Source organism: Cupressus sempervirens, chromosome 7 (genome assembly GCF_028749045.1).
Source record: "Cupressus sempervirens isolate cs-2001-9-10 chromosome 7, ASM2874904v1, whole genome shotgun sequence".
Lineage (NCBI taxonomy): Eukaryota > Viridiplantae > Streptophyta > Pinopsida > Cupressales > Cupressaceae > Cupressus > Cupressus sempervirens.
This window is the reverse complement of record NC_143124.1, coordinates 712,908,510-712,928,398: the sequence shown is the minus strand read 5'-3', so window position 1 is coordinate 712,928,398 and position 19,889 is coordinate 712,908,510. Positions and strand designations below refer to the sequence as shown.

Sequence of the window (19,889 nt, the reverse complement as noted above, 5' to 3'; positions counted from 1 at the left end):
ATAAGGAAGATAAAAATTCACACCGTCCTCCATTGCATGGTAAAGGGATTCTTCATGGAGAATAACACACTTAAAGCCTCCAAGTGACAAATTTCTTTATGACTGACATACAATTGTAAACAAGGAAGACATCGTGATCAAGAATCCAAACATCTTGCATGAGAGAGAATCCATCAGCAAAACAAATACTTCCATGTACCAAAGAATGTCACATGATAAACAAATACTACTTCACCAAAGGAATGTGGATCCTTCAAAAGGATAGTAGATTGAAACACTACCATTTTACTTCAAGCATTAAGACAAGGATAAAGATGACTCTTATGTTGCTTACAAAGTATGATTACAGCAGAACTTGTACGACCATGAATGATAATGAGCCCCCATGAGATTGGCTAATAATGTCGCATTGTCTAGAGCAACATAATTGGACTTCAAATGTTATTTAAAATAATCGGAATAGAAGTACAATTCATCATTATTACACGTTATGTAAATAATATCACAATCAATAAGGTTTTTATTCTTATAATGCAAGGCATGACATTCATTAGTCTAATGGTCATGATATTGTTGATACATGCAAAAAGGTAGATTTTGAAGATCTTGTTTATATTTCTTCTTTTGTTTGGGTTGGGTTATCGACTTGGCACAAAGAAGGTCCATCAATATTCTATCTTGGTTAAATTGAGGCATGAAAGATATTAAAGAATTAGACAATAGAAGAGGGAATGGTGAGAAAGGAGGAGGTTGCAAACTTACCTTTCCATAGGCTAGTGTGACGTAAGTTTCTCATAAATCTCTATGCTTTGCTACACACATTCTAAACCATGTCCAAGATAAGGTGTTCAAATGTCACGAGGGGAGGGTTAAAATAATGACACACTAGTCCCTTTCAAGGCTCCTTTGTATGCTATAAAATATAATGGCCCCCAATCATTTTCTAGAAGTTTTTCTTGAACTGTAGGAATAGAAGGATGTTCCAATTATAAACAACTTTGTAATTTATGATTGGTTTCAATGTTATCGAGAATATTGTTATAGATGAACTTGACTTTCTGAGAAAGAGTTGAAGAGCCAATGCACATAGCATGAAGTCAAGGTCTAGAAAGAGTTGAAGAGCCAATGCACATAGCATGAAGTCAAGGTCTGTCTAGAAGAAGATCATAGTTAAACATGACATGTATAGGAGTAGGGGAAGTCATCGGACCTCTTGTAATAGGTAAGCTGACTACACCTGAGGATCCTCTAGCAACATTGTTAAGCCAAAATATTGAGAAATAGAGGGTTGGCTAAGCCTACAATTTATATTGAATTTATGTAATAAAAAAAAAGAAAGTCAATGTTATAAGCATTAGGACTCGATTCACTATCAACCCATGTTCTTCAAATAGCATTATCGTTCACAAGGACCGCAATCATAAGGGGATCATGTTGATTTTGAAAATCTAAAGAAGGTAAGTTATCTTGGGAGAACACAATCTTGACTTTAGTTTATGTTGTATTCATACACTCCAACAAAGTTACCACATCATTAGGTCCCATTGGAGAAGCAACAATCTTTGGTAACGTGTCTTTAAGCATAGTATGGTGTGTAGGTGAAAGTTGAATCAGATCTCAAAAGGATTTAGTAGTAGTAGAGTTGTTCAAGAAGATTATATTCCTTACCAACAAGTCGTAAAGGACTAGGGGATGAAGGAAGAAAAGATTAACAAGGGAAAACACTGAAATTTCGATTCTTGTTCCAGATGTAATATGTGTGAGCTACCACATGATAATCGTGTTTATGAGTAGCTTTTACCAAAGTCACCAATTTATTTTGAGGTTGGAGGACATCTTGACAAAGGTGGATAACGATCTTAGTCTTCTCACAACCCTAAACATGGCTTGTATTAACTTGATGGTGTTCATCAAAGATTTCATTTTGGGAAAGGAAAGCACCGAGGATATGAATGTTATCCTCTTTCTCCAAAGTATCTTTCACAAGTGGAAAAAGCTTTGGGAGAGCAACATACATAACTCATTAATGCTTCATCTCTAGATGGGAGGTCATTGAAACGTAAAGTGTCATTAAGAAGATTGTCGACCATATCAATCTCCTCTACCACCTATCATCTTCTTTCACTAAGTTTCTTTAATGTGGGAGAGAATAATCAATATCCATCTCCAATGGTTGATCCCAAATAGGGAGATCATTATTAGTGTTAAAATATCTTCTTGCACCAATATGTCCTTATAGAAAGAAGGGACCTTAGGAGATGGATAAAGAGAGAAAAGAGAGGGTAGGTCACTATCACCTTTAAGAAATATTTGCATTATCAAACCAGTCTAATTGAAAATTCAATGATAACATATGCTAAATGCATGAAACAACATAGAATTTTGTCCTTATTTCAATAATGTAAATGCATAGCAATAAATAAAAGGATTTAAATGTGCATAAAATGTAACAACACAAACGAAATAACTACTAAGAAGGTGCACACAAAGTAGATATACTCATCCAAATCAGAAATGAGATGTAAGTTGTCAAGTTCACCAAAATGTAATGACGGAAACAGGGTTCACTAGCTTGTATGGGTAAACTTGTTGGACTAACCACCAGCATTCCCCTTGGGGATTCGTGACATGGCTTAACCGCCTCATGTGTTTTATAAGTCTAGTGGTTATATTGGGCATTGACAGGTCAATCTTTTGGTGCAACAACAACTCTAGCTTGCAACAAAACTAAGAAGCTTAGACCTATTTCATCTTTACATTGGAAGGAAGATGATCCACTTGGTTTTAAGAGGAATGAAGTACTAGTTGGATGCAAAGATCCTTCATTGTTATGGAATATGCCTATACAACTCGAATCTGGAAATGCAAGATCTAGGGCTAAGTAGAGAGAGAAGATAGTTTTCTGCATTCAGGACAATTGCAGACTGACTAATGAATTCTGGGACAAAAGCTGAGAACCAGAGACTATAACTGACCTGCAAACTGAATTTTGGGCCAAAACAGGAGGTTAAAGCCTAAAGGCGACTTACTCACCCTAGACCAAAAGAGGGGCTACTTGCTCACACTTGACCTGAAGCTTTTTCAATGAAATCAATTACAGACTGTAGTCCTGATCTATTTGTAGCTCATTTAGCACATGCACAAGCTGTTCCTATACAGAGAAAAACAGGAAAAGGTTGTCTGGAAAGGGATTTGCCTATGCCAAACTCCACTTTTGGAAACCATGAAATCAAAGTGAAATGTATTTGGAAAGAAAGTGTGTTGACATATCGCAGATGCTATATCTGAGAAATAAGATGTCTTATAGCTTGATGATGCAAATGCTCTTTAAATGTGATCACAAGTGTTGATGCAATAAAATGACTTCACAATGACTTAAAAGAAAATCATAAAAGATATGCTTGTATGAAGGTTGTTGAAGCTTGCCACAACAAAAAAATATGGTGGGATGAAATGTTTTGAATGCTTGAATGCTGCTTCTTGCATCTTGAATGCTTCAGTTCATTAATGCTTAATTTTGGGTGAATGGATTTGGTCTTGATGATTAGACCTAAGGAAGTGATTTGAAGAACAAATAGGCAATGAGGATTTAAACTCAATTCAACTATTACAGCAAAGAAGACATGGCAATGAGAGAAATTAAATTGATATGCAAGGGTGAACTTCAATGGATAAGAACAATTTAAGGCAGATTAGAAGTATAAGTTAAAATCATATCATGATACAAAAATCAGAAGAGGGCAAATTCAATCAGCTAAAGATACAATGAGACTTGTAGATAGAAAAATCCAGAGATAAATCAGAACCCCTAGTAAATTAATTTTCGCAAGAAGGATAAAATGTCATTGAGGGGGGTTTGTGCAATGAGTCTTGAATCATCCATTACATTTGAGTATTTAGGATTTTATTTAAAATTGTGATTCAAGATATCTTCTATTTTAAAGGTGTGATTGCATGGAATAATGATTATACAAAAAGTGAAAGGGAGGACTTCACAACTTCAAAAATACAAAGGCTGTCATGAAGAAGAGGATGGAAGAACTTGACAATGCAAGGGAAAACCACAACGCATTCAAAGAATGCAAGATGCATAAAGAAGGACTGCAATCACCATCTTGGATTTCCCTTGACAATTGAAGATCAAAATGAAAGAACCAACAACATAAGGGTAAAGAAGATATAAAGATGAGGAGATATTTGAAATAATGAATTCTTAGAACAATCAAGACATCTAAAGGATGAAGTACATTTACTAAGATGAGGCAATTCGAGAAAATGAACTATTGCAAACATTCACAAGAAGTTGATAGGAGTTTATCGAAGTTAGAAATGTTAAGCATCAAGAGGTATTTCTTCTTTGTAATTAAAGATATGAAAGGTGAGATGGACCCACTCATCTTCATCCAATCAACTGATTTGAAGTTGATGTCTAAGTTTAGCCAAACTAAGTCATTCACAAGTGGACATGTGGAAGGCAATTGATGTGTTACTGAAGGCAATTTTCTCTTTGCTTCATTTTTGGAAGGATAGGAACTTGAGATTTGTACAATGGTTAGCACTAAATGCTGGTAAGCAGTGGTTGTAACTCACCCTAACTAGGGTTTCTCTAGATTATCTTGGTCATTGATTTCAAATCAATATGGCCCTTCATTTTAATTGTGAGGTCTATAAAAGGCATGGCCACCTTCTCATTTGTCAAGGGATTAGATCATTAGAAGATTAGAAGATAGAATAGTAAGAGGAGGAGATCACAAAATTGTTTTTGAGACTATGCTTACATTTTTATACAATATCCATTGAAGATATGGTGGATCTTTGTGCGTTGTTTTCAATATTTTAGATGTTTTCAACTTCTTGAATTTAAGTTTAAGTTCATTGATTTTGACGTAAAAGCATGGCAATATGCGATGAATTCCTTGGTTCAAACCATTTATAGTTTGTCTGTTGCAAATTGGAATGTATAGTTAGTTTGTACCAAATCTAAGCACAAGTTCAATTGTGGATGTTCATTTAGCTTGCCCCAATATTGGGTATTTGGATGAACATTAACAACATGGATATCATTTGTTACCTTTGGAGATTACAAAACTTTGTGTGTGGTTGTTTCCTCATGGTGAATCAAACCTTAGTTTAAGGAATTCTAATATCTGAGCACTATCCATGGTTTCAATTGTCGCTAGGTGTCAAAGAGTAGTTTAGATTCTCCAAACACTCATTCCCTGTCTTTTCATTCAAGTCTAAAGTAGTTTGATATTCAAGTTCTAGAAACTTTGAGGAGAAAGAAATGATTAATTCCAAGATCAATTGCCTCTGTCCCCTTTGTGAGAACTAACAAGATCACATCATATTCACTGAATTATATCTAACACAAAGTCGCTAGTTCGCAGTGTAAATCTTCTAATTGCCTTAATTGATCACAGAAAGCCATATTGTTTACTATTTGAGGTTTACTTGTTCAAGAGGTGATTAAGTATTTGGTATTTTATTCTGTGTTGATATGTGTCACAAAATACGCATCAACATAATCCTAATTGTAATCATTGATTTAATGAATTGTATCTTCAATAATTGTCTCAAATGATTGCAAGATCTCAACACGACTCTATCTTCACTGAATTATATCCAACACCAAGTCGCTAGTTCGCAGTGTAAATCTTCTAATTGCCTTAATTGATCATAGAAAGCCATATTGTTTACCATTTGAGGTTTGCTTGTTCAAGAGGTGATTAAGTATTTGGTATTTTATTTTGTGTTGATATGTGTCACAAAATACGCATCAACATAATCCTAATTGTAATCGTTGATTTAATGAATTGTCTCAGATGATTGCAAGATCTCAACACGACTCTATCTAGTTCCCTGTTTTTTGTTGAATTTGTGATTCTAGGGCAAATTATAGGATGATCACAACAGGGAACATTACAATTTCTTCAAACATATCTTCCTCTTGACATGTTACCCACAACACTCTTATAGCTAGAAATAATGTTACATATTACAATCATTAAGAGATATATGACTCCTAGATCAGCTTAAAGATTATAATCAATTAATAGATATATATGACTCCCAAATCAGCTTACAGCTAATTATGACAGGTGTAATCATTTCTTAAGAGCACTAGAAGTCTAAATTAAGAGAATATGGTCCCAGATGTTTAACAAATATTGAAATTATCCTCGCATTTGCTTGATATTCTAGTTGTAGTAAGCTCTAAGATAATTTTTCTAATTATCATTATCATCCTAATAATTATTCGCTAACCATTATCATCTCATTAATTATTATAATCATAATAATATCATTTATAATTCTTTATTATTTAATTAATACGAGTTAATTATTCATTTAATAAATTAATTAACTTCAGAACTATCCCCTCACAAGCTAATTCCATCAAATTAGCAACTTCCTCATTAAAAACTTTATTTGATAAATTAAAAGATCCAACCATTATCCTCTCATGAGTTTGAATTAGCAATTTCCCCATCCGGTCGAATAAATTGGTCAACCTCTCGTCAATAACCACACTTAATGAAGTTAAATCCTAATCAATGATCAAATCTCAACTGTCAAGTTGATTATTAGTATAACTATTAACTTGTCCTCTCAATAATCTTCAATGCAAAATAATTCTGTCAATTTACTTATAGAATGCTACTGTTGTGTAACATGTTGATGCTAAGAGCACCCACATACCCTTGAAAGCTTGAGCACATTGCTTCAATATGCTCAAATGAAGATTTGTGTGAGTTAGAAGAGAGGATTTAATTTTGTTTTATTTTTAATCCTTTATTGTTGTTTGATATTACTTTTCAACTTCAAATTGTTGTAAATGAGTTTATATGTGCATGCAAGATAACCAGGTGTAAGCATGCTTTCAGTCCCTAATTTTTTAAACCTTGCAAATTGGTCCTGTGGAGAAACTGCTTCAGTTTCTTGTGAGTTTTGTTGCTAACAGTGTCATTGTAAAGTTCGATTTACAAAGGGTTAGTGTTCTAGGATCATGTTGAGCTTGAACTTGAACCTTAAAATTCAAGGTTTGAATTTCAGAACCAGGTTCAAAGCTCAGTTCCAAATTCAAAGGTTCAGATGCATGGTTCAGGCTCCAGATTCAAGTTCAAGGTTTAATTCATAATCATGGCATGCAGATTCAAATGCTCAAGAATTCAGGTTCAGTGATCAAAGTTTAAATTTGGGAGCACAGACCAGAGGTATAAGTTCAAGTTACAAGAAAAATGATGGTCAAATTCCAAGAGTTCAACGGTTCGAAGTTGAAGATTCAAGAAGAAGGTGCAATATCCCCCTAGCAATATAAGATCGACATCGTAGTTGTGATCCGTGCATGTGATATCAGGTTCATATGGCCTGAATCATTGCTTTCCCCGTCTACAAAAGGGTGAACTAAGTCACAATGATAACAAAACCATTGATGGAAGTATGCTTACAGGGCTTCCGAACATGATTGCTCGATAGCAAGTAATGTCTCTTGCTCAATGATCAATTGTTCTGAATCTCCCAATCCATGAAACCAAGTCTAGAAGTCCAGGCCCGTAGCATTCAGGAAGTACAGATGAAACATGTCCAACATGTAAGTCGGTGACACGCATTTCATTTCTCATAGCAAATGCCAGGATAGCGCCTTTGGGTTCAGTGATTATGGATTGAAGGTTTGATTATGAAATAAATATTCCCTGCAAGTTGCCCGCATAGGAGAAGCACCACAATTGTTTGACAAAATGTCACTACCATCAAAAGAAAATTAAGCATAGAAGAGATCATCATAGATATATTGAAGGCAGCTACATTTCCTAACAGGGACCACAATCTAATGAAGATTGAGTGACCTCATTAAAAAGAAAATCCGTGCTCGATAAACCAAATAAGCTCCAAACAAGACAGAACAGGGCAAAGCAAGGTAGCTTGCGACAGTATGATACCTCAACATTTCGATTTGGGTATTCACCCAAAGTTCATTATCCCTGATGGAAAATCGGGGTTTGGCTACCTTGATGATACAAGGGTGTAGAGAACTAATAATGAGTTTTGAAAAGACTGCTACAAAGTGCCTCAACATAGTGATTTCTATATTCATATAAATGAACACACCTACCACATTGATCATTTCCATGCGGCATTCTTTGGAGGCACAAGTGGTCAGAAGCATGTGAATTGCTTGACAAAATGTCTGTGATAGCTATAGGAGAATATAGTTTGGTAGCGCTAAGTTCTAGATAGCCATTTTGTTAATCACATGCACATCATCGCAATGAGCACTGCAAGTGCATATAATGCTCAAGGTTGAACAGAAGTTCACCTCGGTTATAATGAATGTAGACGATTGATGGTAGAGTAACTTTGAAGCAAAAATTGTGAAATGATCAGAAGTCTCCAAGCAGAAGAACACAAATAAAAACCCACAGTTGACTTCCTAGTTGAAAGGTTGATCTATGATCATTGTTAGCCGACTGGACGGTCCGGCGGTGTTTTCTGTAGCCGACGGTCCGGCAGTGTTTCTGTAGCCGACGGTCCGGCGGTGTTTCTGTACCCTGTAGCCGACGGTCCGGCGGTGTTTCTATATTCTGTAGCCGACGGTCGGCGGTGTTTCTGTATTCTGTAGCCGACAGTCCGGCGGTGTTTCGGTATTCCGTAGCCAACGGTCCGACGATAAATAGTTTGTAACGGATAGAATAATTGTGGCCGACGGACTCCTTCAGGAAGGTTCGGCAGTAGTATTTATATCCCGTCTGGGATCATTGTAAATCATCATTAATCTACTATTGCGAATATAATTCTGCTGTTCGTGTTCATTGTCTGTATGCGTTCATTTACTTTACCTGTATGGTAAACAATCATTGCCAAAGGAATCGTGGGAAGAGCCGATATATATGAGATCAGTGGAGAGACTCAAATAGTCAAAAGTTATTAAGTCCCTAGATGTCACTCAACTCTACATGGTAATCTCAATAGAAGAGGCACTCAATATGGGTCCCCGTGGCTAATTGATGTGTCTGCACATAATCGTAGCTCACCTCTAAGAATTCAAACATTTTCATAAAAGACATTGGACTTTAATCTTATTAGCTTTCAGTTCAAATGTTTGAAAAGTGGTAAAGTTCCAAGAAATAAAACCATTGGGAAGTCATGAAAAGATTAAGGAAGACAAATCAGGGTATTTCCAAGAATCAGTTACTAAAACTGAAAGAGATCATCGAGAGGTAAGAAAGTTAAAAATGTAGAGAAAGACAAAATCAGGGTTCTTTTTTCAGCAGTCTTGAGAGTTGAGACTACCAGAGAAGACATATTGTAAGTGTTAATTGTAACAGAGAATGGGGAGTTGGTTTTATTTTCTATATTCCATTTGTAATTGCAGGGGCAGGTTATTGTATGGTTTTCTGTTATGTGTTCATAATAAATATAGGATATGTTTATCAGATTTTGTGGTCTGAAGATGTAATTCTTGGATCGTTGTTGATCGTATGGTCACATCTTTCGTGTTTTGAATCCAATACTGTAGTTATTTATAGTTGCAGAATAAAATTATGTTTTTCTCCATTTCTCTGTAATTTAAAAAGGATTGAATGACTGGTCATATGGCTATTTTCTATTCTTTCACTCTTTATTCTATTCATAAACCTTGTAATCACATTCATTTCATGTTGATGGTGAATGTTAGCAAACCTGCATGTCTTCAGATTAAAGACATAACCAATTTATCTAATTCGTTCAATATCTTTTTATGAGGGGGTTGTACCTCTCAATTCAGAAGAAAGTTATCGATCAACGATAACTTGTCCAACTGTTAGTAGCTTTTTGTTCTTCTATTTGGGGGTTTCGAGTCATTTTGCAGTTCATTTTGAAGGACAAATCTGTTTACTAACATGTGGTGTGCTAGTTGCCAAGATATTAGAGCAGCAGCAGTAGTCCTGTGCACAGGTTGTGTTCTGCTGCAGCACCATGACTTCCCCTTTCCAGCATCACAAACATGGTGGAACTTGTTGCAGTACAGCAGCAAGGCCCGACTGCCATTTTAGACCTCCAAGACCATACTTCAGCCTCAACAAAATAAGCACTCGGATGAGTACAAGTGTGTGCATGTCTGCTTGCCTAATAGTGAAGAATTGTGTTATCCATAGAGGAAGCACAAGTTTGAGTCCAAAAGAATGTAGTGTATTGTACCCAGTATGAACAAGATATGAAGCACAACCTGAGCGAGCCAATGGTGAAGATGCTTATGCAGCTAATACAATACAGTGAAGGCACAAGATCAAATCTGGATATAAATTTTATATCCAGAGCATATGTTATGTAATCCTTGTTGAACAATATATATAAACAAAAAGGATCAATTCCCTTGCGGGCAATCTTGTTTCATGCACCAAAAAAATACCTATAACCATACCTTTAAACATGCATATGGGGAGATTTTGGTTCATTTGAAGGAAAAAAATGCATGAATAAGCATGATAAAACAGATAACATTGGAAATCTGGCAAGAGGAACAAATCCAGGCCTATAGCACTTCTTATGTCACGAAACTATGTGTCTCCATCTCATTCAGCTCAACATATCACATTACACTCAAACCACTTGCGATAATCCAAAAAATGAAAAAAACCAATTCTAATGCACATAAATCATACAAGATGCCTATTGTCCAAGTAACAATTAAAAGGAAATAGTGACATAAAACTAAATGACAGAATTCTAATCAACTTCTTCCCAACTAGCAAGAATAATAAATATGTAAGATGAAAGAAGCGTTACCTTCTGTTCATAAAGTATATTACGCCAAAACCTCACTCAATTCCAGCAACCTTATATCTCAACTTCATATTGTGCTGCTCCTGCAGCACAAGAAACAATATCATTCATTTTAACTGGTGAAATAAATTAGAAAAGGATCATATCAACCAATAATCAAACTAGTAATAACAAAAAGTGATCTGAGGGAAGAGAACAAACAGTAAGAAATAAAAAAATGAGACAACTCATATCAATAAATTAGCCAGATCGTAGTTAGCAAAGTTAAAACACAAATGCTTAAGGAAAATAAGACAAAAAAAATACATAACTGATAATAATCAACAAACAGTATACAAAAGGAGAGAAAGCAGCTTTATCCTTATAATCTTGTGGCTAATGAAACATGGATGACAAGTGCAAATTAAACCAGATAACAAGTGCACCAAAACAATTCCACTAAAGATTGACATTATATGTAGAGTAATTCACTAATTCTATATATTGAAAATAAAAGTCGGAATTGATTGTAACTTTTTTCAACCAAATTGAAACATCCAAATGATTGTAGAATTTATTCTAGAAAGGTGGAGGAAAACAATCATAGTGCGTAATCTTCCCTTTTCCGATGCCCTAAACTTACTATTGCAAGTTAGAAAGAGTTGGAACAGAGTTGGTAATATCATTTACCAATTGTAGAATAAGATAGATCCTGGTTGAGACCCTGCAATCATGTAATAATCATTGAAACATAGTCCTTGAACACTTTTTTCTTGGTAGGGTTACAATAACTAAGTCAATCATATGATATAACTAATTTCATTGATGCAGTTCCTTGGAAACATATAGGTGCCTCAAGCTTATTAGCCTAGGTCAAGAATGACACCTACCATTTGGCCTCCCAGTCCCACCCGAGGTTACCACCACCCAAATGGAGCTTAGATGCTACTTGCATCCCTTATATGCACAAGGAATTCCCTGAAGGCCTTTCCCAACCATCCATCCACATTATGAAGTGCTGGGGGAAATGAAACAAGGTGACTTGAGCCAATCCATCAAGCCCAGGTGCACAGAATTACACCTGCCATGCAGCTTCCCAGTCCCTCTCGAGTCACCACTACATGAATGAACTGATGTTACTTGCATTCCTAGCATGTAACATTTCTCCACTCCATAATGGGACATAAGTTTTAAAGGAAGCTACATCATTGTTAATTGTCCATACATTACTACTTCCTATTAATTGGAAGATGAGATAATCAAGCAGTCAAATTAGAATGCACCATGCTGCTGCATGCACCATACCAATACCTTTAACACAGTATATAAACTGCACCCTAATTTATTGTGAGACTGCATATTTCTTTCTCAGTTGCATACTTATTCTTTCTTTGATTCCATGCTGACTTCTTCTTTGATTTTTTGTTTCCCTCGAGAGATGCAATCTTTGGAGGTATCTGCTCTTCTGTAAGGGATCATGTCCTTTGAGTCTGACTCTTGATGATTCCTTTTCATAACTATTATTCATCAATAATTATTCCTTTACATACTTGAATTGCAGGAGTAAACTGTTCTTCTTTCTTCCACAAAGGTCTACCCTGAATAAGCTTGAAGGCCTGCTCTACTTCTATCTTTATCTGTTCTTAGTTCTGCTCAAACACTGCTTAAAGATCTGATTGTGTGTTGCCCTTAGATCTGCTAGAAGTATTCATAAAGATCTGCTTTTATTGAACTTTCACCTCTCACGCAAGTCTGCTGCTTTACACATAATACCTCCCTTTTTTACCTCCTCAAATAAAACCTTCTTCCCTTTCTAACTTCCAATGTAAGGGAGAGATCACATCTCTTCATCATGTCTGCCTTTTGGCAAAAGACACAACCTTTCACATTTATCACCCTTTGGATGTGTACAACTCTTTATAATTTTTGCCCTTTGAAAGAGTTAATTCCTTATTTACTTCTCATCTCTTTATTAATTCAATCTATTAATGTCTATCTAAGTAAGTTGTTGTTCTTTTAGCTGTTAATGTGTGTGTATAAATTTATAAAAATACTCTTAACAGGTATTGACCTTCCAGATTCCCTGTAATTCTCAAATCTAAATTTGTGATTGTCCAAGCCACTTTCACATTCTTGTGAATTCTTATCCACTGAGCTGTTTGGAGAAGCGCAAAGATCTAATTGAGTAGATGCATGCTCAGACTTTTCGGCAATATTGACTAGAAATCCATCACGCATTATACAATCTGCTGTGCCCAAATCATGTAAACAGTGAATATCCATGATAAAGTTCACAACCATTTTTTCAGCTTTAAATTCAGCACTCGTGCTTGCAGCACCTAGTGAAATAGCGTCTTTCAACTTTATTGATAACTGACTAGTCAAAAGAAGAGAAAGACGAGACAATTTCAGACGACTATTTCCAGATATCATATATTAATTTTGGAGGTAAGCAGCTTCATTCATCTTGTCTGAGATATTCCAGAACTGTTGTAGCGCAGTAACATTGTCATAGGAACTGACAACTTTAATGCATCCAGGACCTTCTGACAAATCTAAAATCAGCTCTAATCTTATATAAATTGATATATAATGTATGCACTGAATGTCTTATATATGAAAATTTGAAATTTTCAATATTACTACCCTTTTAATTCTTGTCCCCTAAATAAAACCCTCCCATCTGCATTGTTCTGAAAATGCATCTGTAATGTCCCTTTCTCCACACTAGACCTAATGGCGCCTAGTTGGTCTATCTTTCCATCCAGATAAGCTAACAGCAATTGTTTTAGGATGCCAGCTAGTCATGGGAGTCTTTTGGTTTCAGTAGAGTAGATATTTAAGTGGGAAATTCTAAGGTTAAAGTCACATTATTTTATTAAGTTGATTTATAAAATACTTTATTATTTAAAGTCACTTATGACAAAATGACATAAGCAACTAAAAGACAATAGGCTTTTATCCCACATTGCTAATTTGTTCGCATCTCCCCTCACTTCAAGGTTATAAAAGAAAGCAGTTGCATTGGGATTGATACATGAAATATATTATTTTCTCAAATACTAAAAGTTGCTTAATGTGACTGGATATTTCCTAAGGACGAAATCTCTTCAGGAAAGTAGTGAGACCGGACGCAAACCTAGTATCTCACCCTTGTATACACAGAATTGAAATTGGACATAGCACATTGGGATCTATCCGTACATTGGAACTCAAACAACTGGTCGCTGGAACAGACATTTGAGTGGCAGACCAGAATAATAGTGACCCCCATGGGGATCACAAGCAGGAAGACAAACAAGTCGGCAGACAGGATAGACAATTCCAGCCCAAGAGTGTAGAGGTAATTCCTTGAATTAAGTGTATTTTGCATCAGTATGGGTTCAATCATAATCGTGGGATAGGCAGTGGAGTAGACATGAGATGTTGGAAGCAGCAGGTTGGCCCTATGCATGAAGCACACAGCAGATGCCACATGAAGTTTGTAGTCCCATCAACCAGAAAGCAGCAACATGGCATTATAGCAGACATCCTCACCATTCCGCAAGAAACATTCATCTAGTATGTGCATGCCCACAGTGAGTTCTGCAGATTGCGTGAGTGAGTATAGTTGCAGCCGGGCCAAGCAGACTACAGGTGACGAACAGCATAGAAGAATAGGTGTCTGGAAGTGGGCGCTGGGCAAACACTCACAGTACAGCTGGACCTCCACAGTGGCACTCTCCATTGCTAAACAGGTTTTTACTATATTTACCCAACCGCATGCCAGATGTTGTATGTTTATGTTATTCTTTATATGAATTTGGAGTTCTGTAAATGGTGCCTTGTCTAACAGATCTGGGTTTGATAAGGAGATATGGGTTTATTGTTACTGCTATAAATCAATATAACAAATTGATGTTCTCTTGCCTCTATTATTGTATGTTCTTGAAGTCACCATTTCATTATTAATCTAGCTATTCTATGACCTTCATGCTGATATTCAGTAAAGTGATGTGACAGTAGTACCTTTGCTTAAGATCTGTGATTGCATATCAATTGTTTGACAAAATTCCACTAGTACAAGTTTAAATTATCTAATCAAACCGAGCAGGGATTCTTACAATGGTATCAGAGCCATGAGTCCTGCCAACTTGTGGGAAAATTTATTATGTAACAGGCTGGATTAAATGGCAAAAATTACAGCCGGGTATGGAGAGGAAACCTTCTAAATTTAGTGACCTCCGACCTGAACAGGCAGAATCTTCAAATCAGATTGACATTGAGGATAGTTACTCAATTGATGAGGAGTTAATTTTTGGAACAGGTTGAACAGGTTGAACCGATTGAGCAGATTGAACCGGTACAGGACACTCAAATGGCTCATAATGAGAATGAACAAGAATGGGAAGTGGGGGAAACTTTGAAAGCTAATAGAGATGGGCAGAACAATATAGCTATAGCACTTCATCAACTTGCAGGTGTTATGCAGCAGTTAGCTCCACCTCACAGGGCAGCCCCATGTCATCACAATAGATGTGGCAATGTAGCAAGATCACCCCAAGCTGCCAAGGCCCCCACATAGAACACTGACAGGCCTTTGATGCCCATTTTTAATGCAAAGGAAGAGGTATCACCACCCACAGCACCAAACTTACTGCTAGATATCGTTATGGCAATGTATAATGAATGGGATTTATTCCCTGGTCCGGTAAAACAGAATTTGTCCTTTGTTCAATACTTAAATCAAAAGAGAGAGACAGAGAGACCACAGCAAGACAGGACACCTAGAGCACAGAATAGGGACTTGAAGAATGCCATTAACAAACTATCTCCTCCTACTTTTGATGGCAGCAGTAAGACATCCACGAGAGCCTCAATTCACAAGCTCGACACTTACCTAACACTTAAGCTCATGTCAAAGACAAAAGCCATTAGATTCGCTACGATACATTTAGAGGGAGCGGCATATGCTTGGTTGCATCATGGGTAGGTCACCCAAGATCATGGTCTCATTACATCTTATGAGACTTTTAGCTCTAAGGTGATCACTCACATTGATAGGAAGGATATAGAGGTCTATTACAGGGATTTAGCGCAATTGCAACAGGGTGGATCTCTAGATGATTTCATCAATGAGTTTCAGTAGATTTCGGTGATGGTTTTGGATATGTCAAAACAACGTACGGTAATGTTTATTGAGAGTACAAAACAGATATAGAAGTTTAGTTAAGGTACTTAAGCCAAACACCTTGGATAATGCTATTAAGATCACACATGATCTAGATTCACCCTCTTCGATATTACAACCTCCTAAGAAGTCTTATAAGGGGTCCACTTTGTTCCAAAAGAACAAGAACCAAAATAAGGCTACACCTCCCAAGATGGACTTTGAGACACAAAATAAACTCAGGAGGAAGAAACTATGTTTCACTTGCAAAGAGTCATGGACACCAGATCATAGATGTCTTGGCGAAGACAAAATACATTATGTCGATGTACTTTCAGAGGAGGAGGGTGATCAGCAGGAGGGCAGCCCTAAGGAAGAAAGTGAGGAAGGGCCACCTAGAGAGAAGGAATCCATTCAAGGACAGCCTTCTATCATAGCTTCCCTTTCCAGGGATCCCACAGGACATCTCTTTCATTTGAAGGGAATAGTTAGGGGACAACGTATTGTGTGCCTGTTAGATACAGGGGCATCACATAACTTCATAAGTACACAATGGGTTACAAAGAGGAAGTTATAGATTGATGACATACCCGAGTTTGAGGTTAGAGTGGCAAGAGGTGAGAGATTTAGATGCACAGAGAAAGTGTCGGGACTTTCGATTCATTTTGATGACTTCCTTCTTGAAGCAGATTTTTATGTTGTAGATTTGGATGGATTAGATGCCATGTTGGGAAGACAGTGGTTGCAAACTAGTGGTAGATACATCGTTGATCACGATAAGATGCAGCTAGAATTCTTACAAGATGACAATCAGGTGATCCTCAAGGCTATGCCAGAGGGTGAACCCAAGTTGATTTAGCCCATAGGATGGAGACTATTATGAGGCATAATAACATGGAGTGGGCAGCACACTATTTCATTTCCTCTAAGGCTACCTTAGATTGAGGACAGCAGTTTCATATTGATATTCAGCTAGAGCTTGATAAGCACAAGAGGGTTTTTGAGGACATACCTCTGGGCATTCCCCCAGATAGAATGTTTGAGCATATCATTGAGTTAGAGGAGGGCGCCAATCCTGTCATCGCTACACCTTATCGTCATCCCAGGCACTATAAAGAGGAGATAGAAAAGACGATTAAGGAACTTTTAGACATGGGACACATCAAACCTAGCTCCAATTCCTTTGCTTCTTCAATCATATTGGTGAAGAAGAAGGATGGCACTCTTCGCATGTGTATTGATTACCGTGCTCTCAACAAGAGGACAATCAAGAACAGGTACCCTATCCCTCACATTGATGAGTTACTGGATGAGCTACATGGGGCAATTTACTTATCGAAGATTGACCTCAACTCGAGATACCATCAAATATGGGTTTGTGAGGATGTGCATAAAACAGCTTTCCAATGTCACTATGGACAATACGCATTCTTGATTATGTCATTTGCACTCACAAATGCACTGGCTACATTTTAGTCATGAATGAACCATAATTTTTAGAAAACAATTGCGAAAGAGCATGTTAGTATTTTTTGATGACATCTTGATTTTCAGCAGAACTTGGGAGGCGCACCTCCAACATTTAGATGAGATACTTAGTATTATGGAGGAGCACTCATTGTTTGCGAAGGAGTCAAAATGTGAGTTCAGATTACTAATATTCTTTACCTTGGTCACGTGATTGGTGCAAATGGGGTAAAGGTACACCAGGAAAAGATTCAGGCAATCCTAAATTGGCCACCACTTTGGAACATATCAGATTTGAGTGGCTTCCTGGAGTTTTGCTCTTATTACAAGAGGTTCGCTAGAGGTTTCTCACAGACAGCAACTCCCCTCGCCAATCTCACTCGGAAAGGGGCATTCAGGTGGACAGTTGATGCAGAGGTGACCTTTGATAGGCTCAAACAGGGGATGAGCACATGCCCAGTCTTGGCACTAGCCGATTTCTCTCCATCGTTTGTACTAGAGTGTGATGCTTCAGGGAGAAGGATTTGCATAGTTCTAATACAAGATAGGCATCTGATCACTTATGAGAGCAGGAAGCTCAAGGATGGTGAGAGACTATACTCCACCTATGAGAAGGAAATGTTGGCCATTATGCACACTTTAGCCAAGTTTAGATAGTACTTGGTGGGTGCCAAATTCACAGTTAGGACAGACCACAACAGTTTGCACTACTTCTTAAAACAGAAGGATCTAAATGAAAGACAAAAAAAGTGGGTCAGTAAGATTCAAGCCTATGATTCTGACATCGAGTATGTCAAGGGTAAGAACTATGTAGTTGCTGATGCGCTTTCCAGGACACCTTCAGTGGTAGAATGTTATACTATTTCCGAGATATTGGCAAATTGGAAGTCCTAATTGTTGGTTGAGTATTATGTCAAATTATGGACGGACAGCTTCAAGATAGCAGGTACAAGGTAATCGATGTTGTGATTTTTTATAAGGATGGGATCTACCTCATACCAAGATCTAAACTCAAGGGTAAGATTAGGGAAACTCTTCATGATGCGTCATAAGCAAGACACCCAGGTTTCTTCAAAACCTATAGACAAGTTAGGGAAAGGTTTTCATTGAAGGGCCTAAAGGACGATGTCTTCCAACATATCAAAGAATGTCAGACTTGTTAGCAAAACTAGTCAGAGCACAAGTTTCCAGCCGGACTATTACAGCCTCTTCCTATTCCAGCGCAGAAATGGGAGAGTATCTCCATAAACTTTATTACAGGGTTGCCGAGGGTGCAAGGCAGATATTCCATTTTTGTGGTGGTGGACAAATTGACAAAATTCTCTCACTTCTTTGCCATAGCAGCAGATTGCCCAGCCTCTAAGGTAGCTAAGTTATTCTTTCGAGAAGTTTTTCATCTACATGGTCTTCCTTGCACCATTGTGAGCAATAGGGATAGCAAGTTCCTCAGCACCTTTTGGCAGGAACTATTCAGATTGACAAGTACGAAATTGACACCCAACACGAGTTACCACCCCCAGGCGGACAGACAGACTAAGTAAATAAATGTGTTGAGGGTTATCTCTCGAGCTATGTAGCAGGACAACAGAGAGCTTGGGTTAAGTGGTTATATCTAGGGGAGTATTGTTACAACTCCTACCACATGTCCATCCGGATGACTCCATTTTGAGCTCTCTAGGGCAGCAAGCCTCTTTTTTTCGTAGATCTGGATTTGCAGGACAGCAGGGCACCACTAGCTAGGGATTGGATACAAGGCTAGCAAGACATTCTCAAATCTCTTCAAGAGAACATTGTACAAGCTCAGAATCAACAGAAAATGTACGCTAATTGCCGGCGGACAGAGTAGAGTTTTGAGTTGGGCAACATTGTTTATCTTCATCTCCAACCATACAGACAGAGTTCCTTGAAGAAGAGTGGGTCTCAAAAACTTCAGCCCAAATTTTTTGGTCCCTATCGCATTACTCAGAGGGTTGGGGAGGTTGCTTATGAGCTAGACTTGCTAGATGACAGCAAAATTCAAAACGTTTTCCATGTTTCCTACCTCAAGAAAGTGATTGGTCAGCATGTAGTACCCTCCATTGGATGCCTCCACTTGATGAGGAAGGGAAGCTAGTATTAGTACCAGCAGAGGTGACAGAGTTCAAAGAAAGGAAGCTACATAACAGGTCCATCAAAGAATATCTGATTCACTGGAAGGATTTGCCATATGAAGATGCCACTTGGTAAAGTAAGTCAATCCTGCAGCATCCGGCATTGAGATTGCTTAAGGGCAAGTAATCCCGCGAAGGAAGGACTGTAATGTCCCCTTCTCCGCACTAGACCTAATGGAGCCTAGTTGGTCAATCTTTCCATCCGATAGGGTAACGGCATTTGTTTTAGGATGCCAACCAGTCACAAGTCTTTTGGTTTCAATAGAGGAGATATTTAAGTGGAAAATTCTAAAGGTAAAGTCACATTGTTTTATTAAGTTGATTTATAAAGTACTTTATTATTTAAAGTCACTTTATGACAAAATGACATAAGCGACTAA

At 37.4% G+C, this 19,889-nt stretch overlaps 1 protein-coding gene across 1 annotated transcript in view; it reads right to left on the bottom strand.

The window, feature by feature from the left end:
- Nucleotides 1–19,889, bottom strand: part of LOC149549215 (BRISC complex subunit Abro1-like protein) — a 43,787-nt gene that overhangs the window by 9,360 nt on the left and 14,538 nt on the right. Inside the window, exon 2 of the mRNA XM_089792634.1 lies at nucleotides 10,768–10,847. Within this exon, the coding sequence (XP_089648760.1) occupies nucleotides 10,800–10,847 (48 nt within the window). The 3' untranslated portion in view covers nucleotides 10,768–10,799. The remainder of the gene's footprint in view (nucleotides 1–10,767; nucleotides 10,848–19,889) is intronic.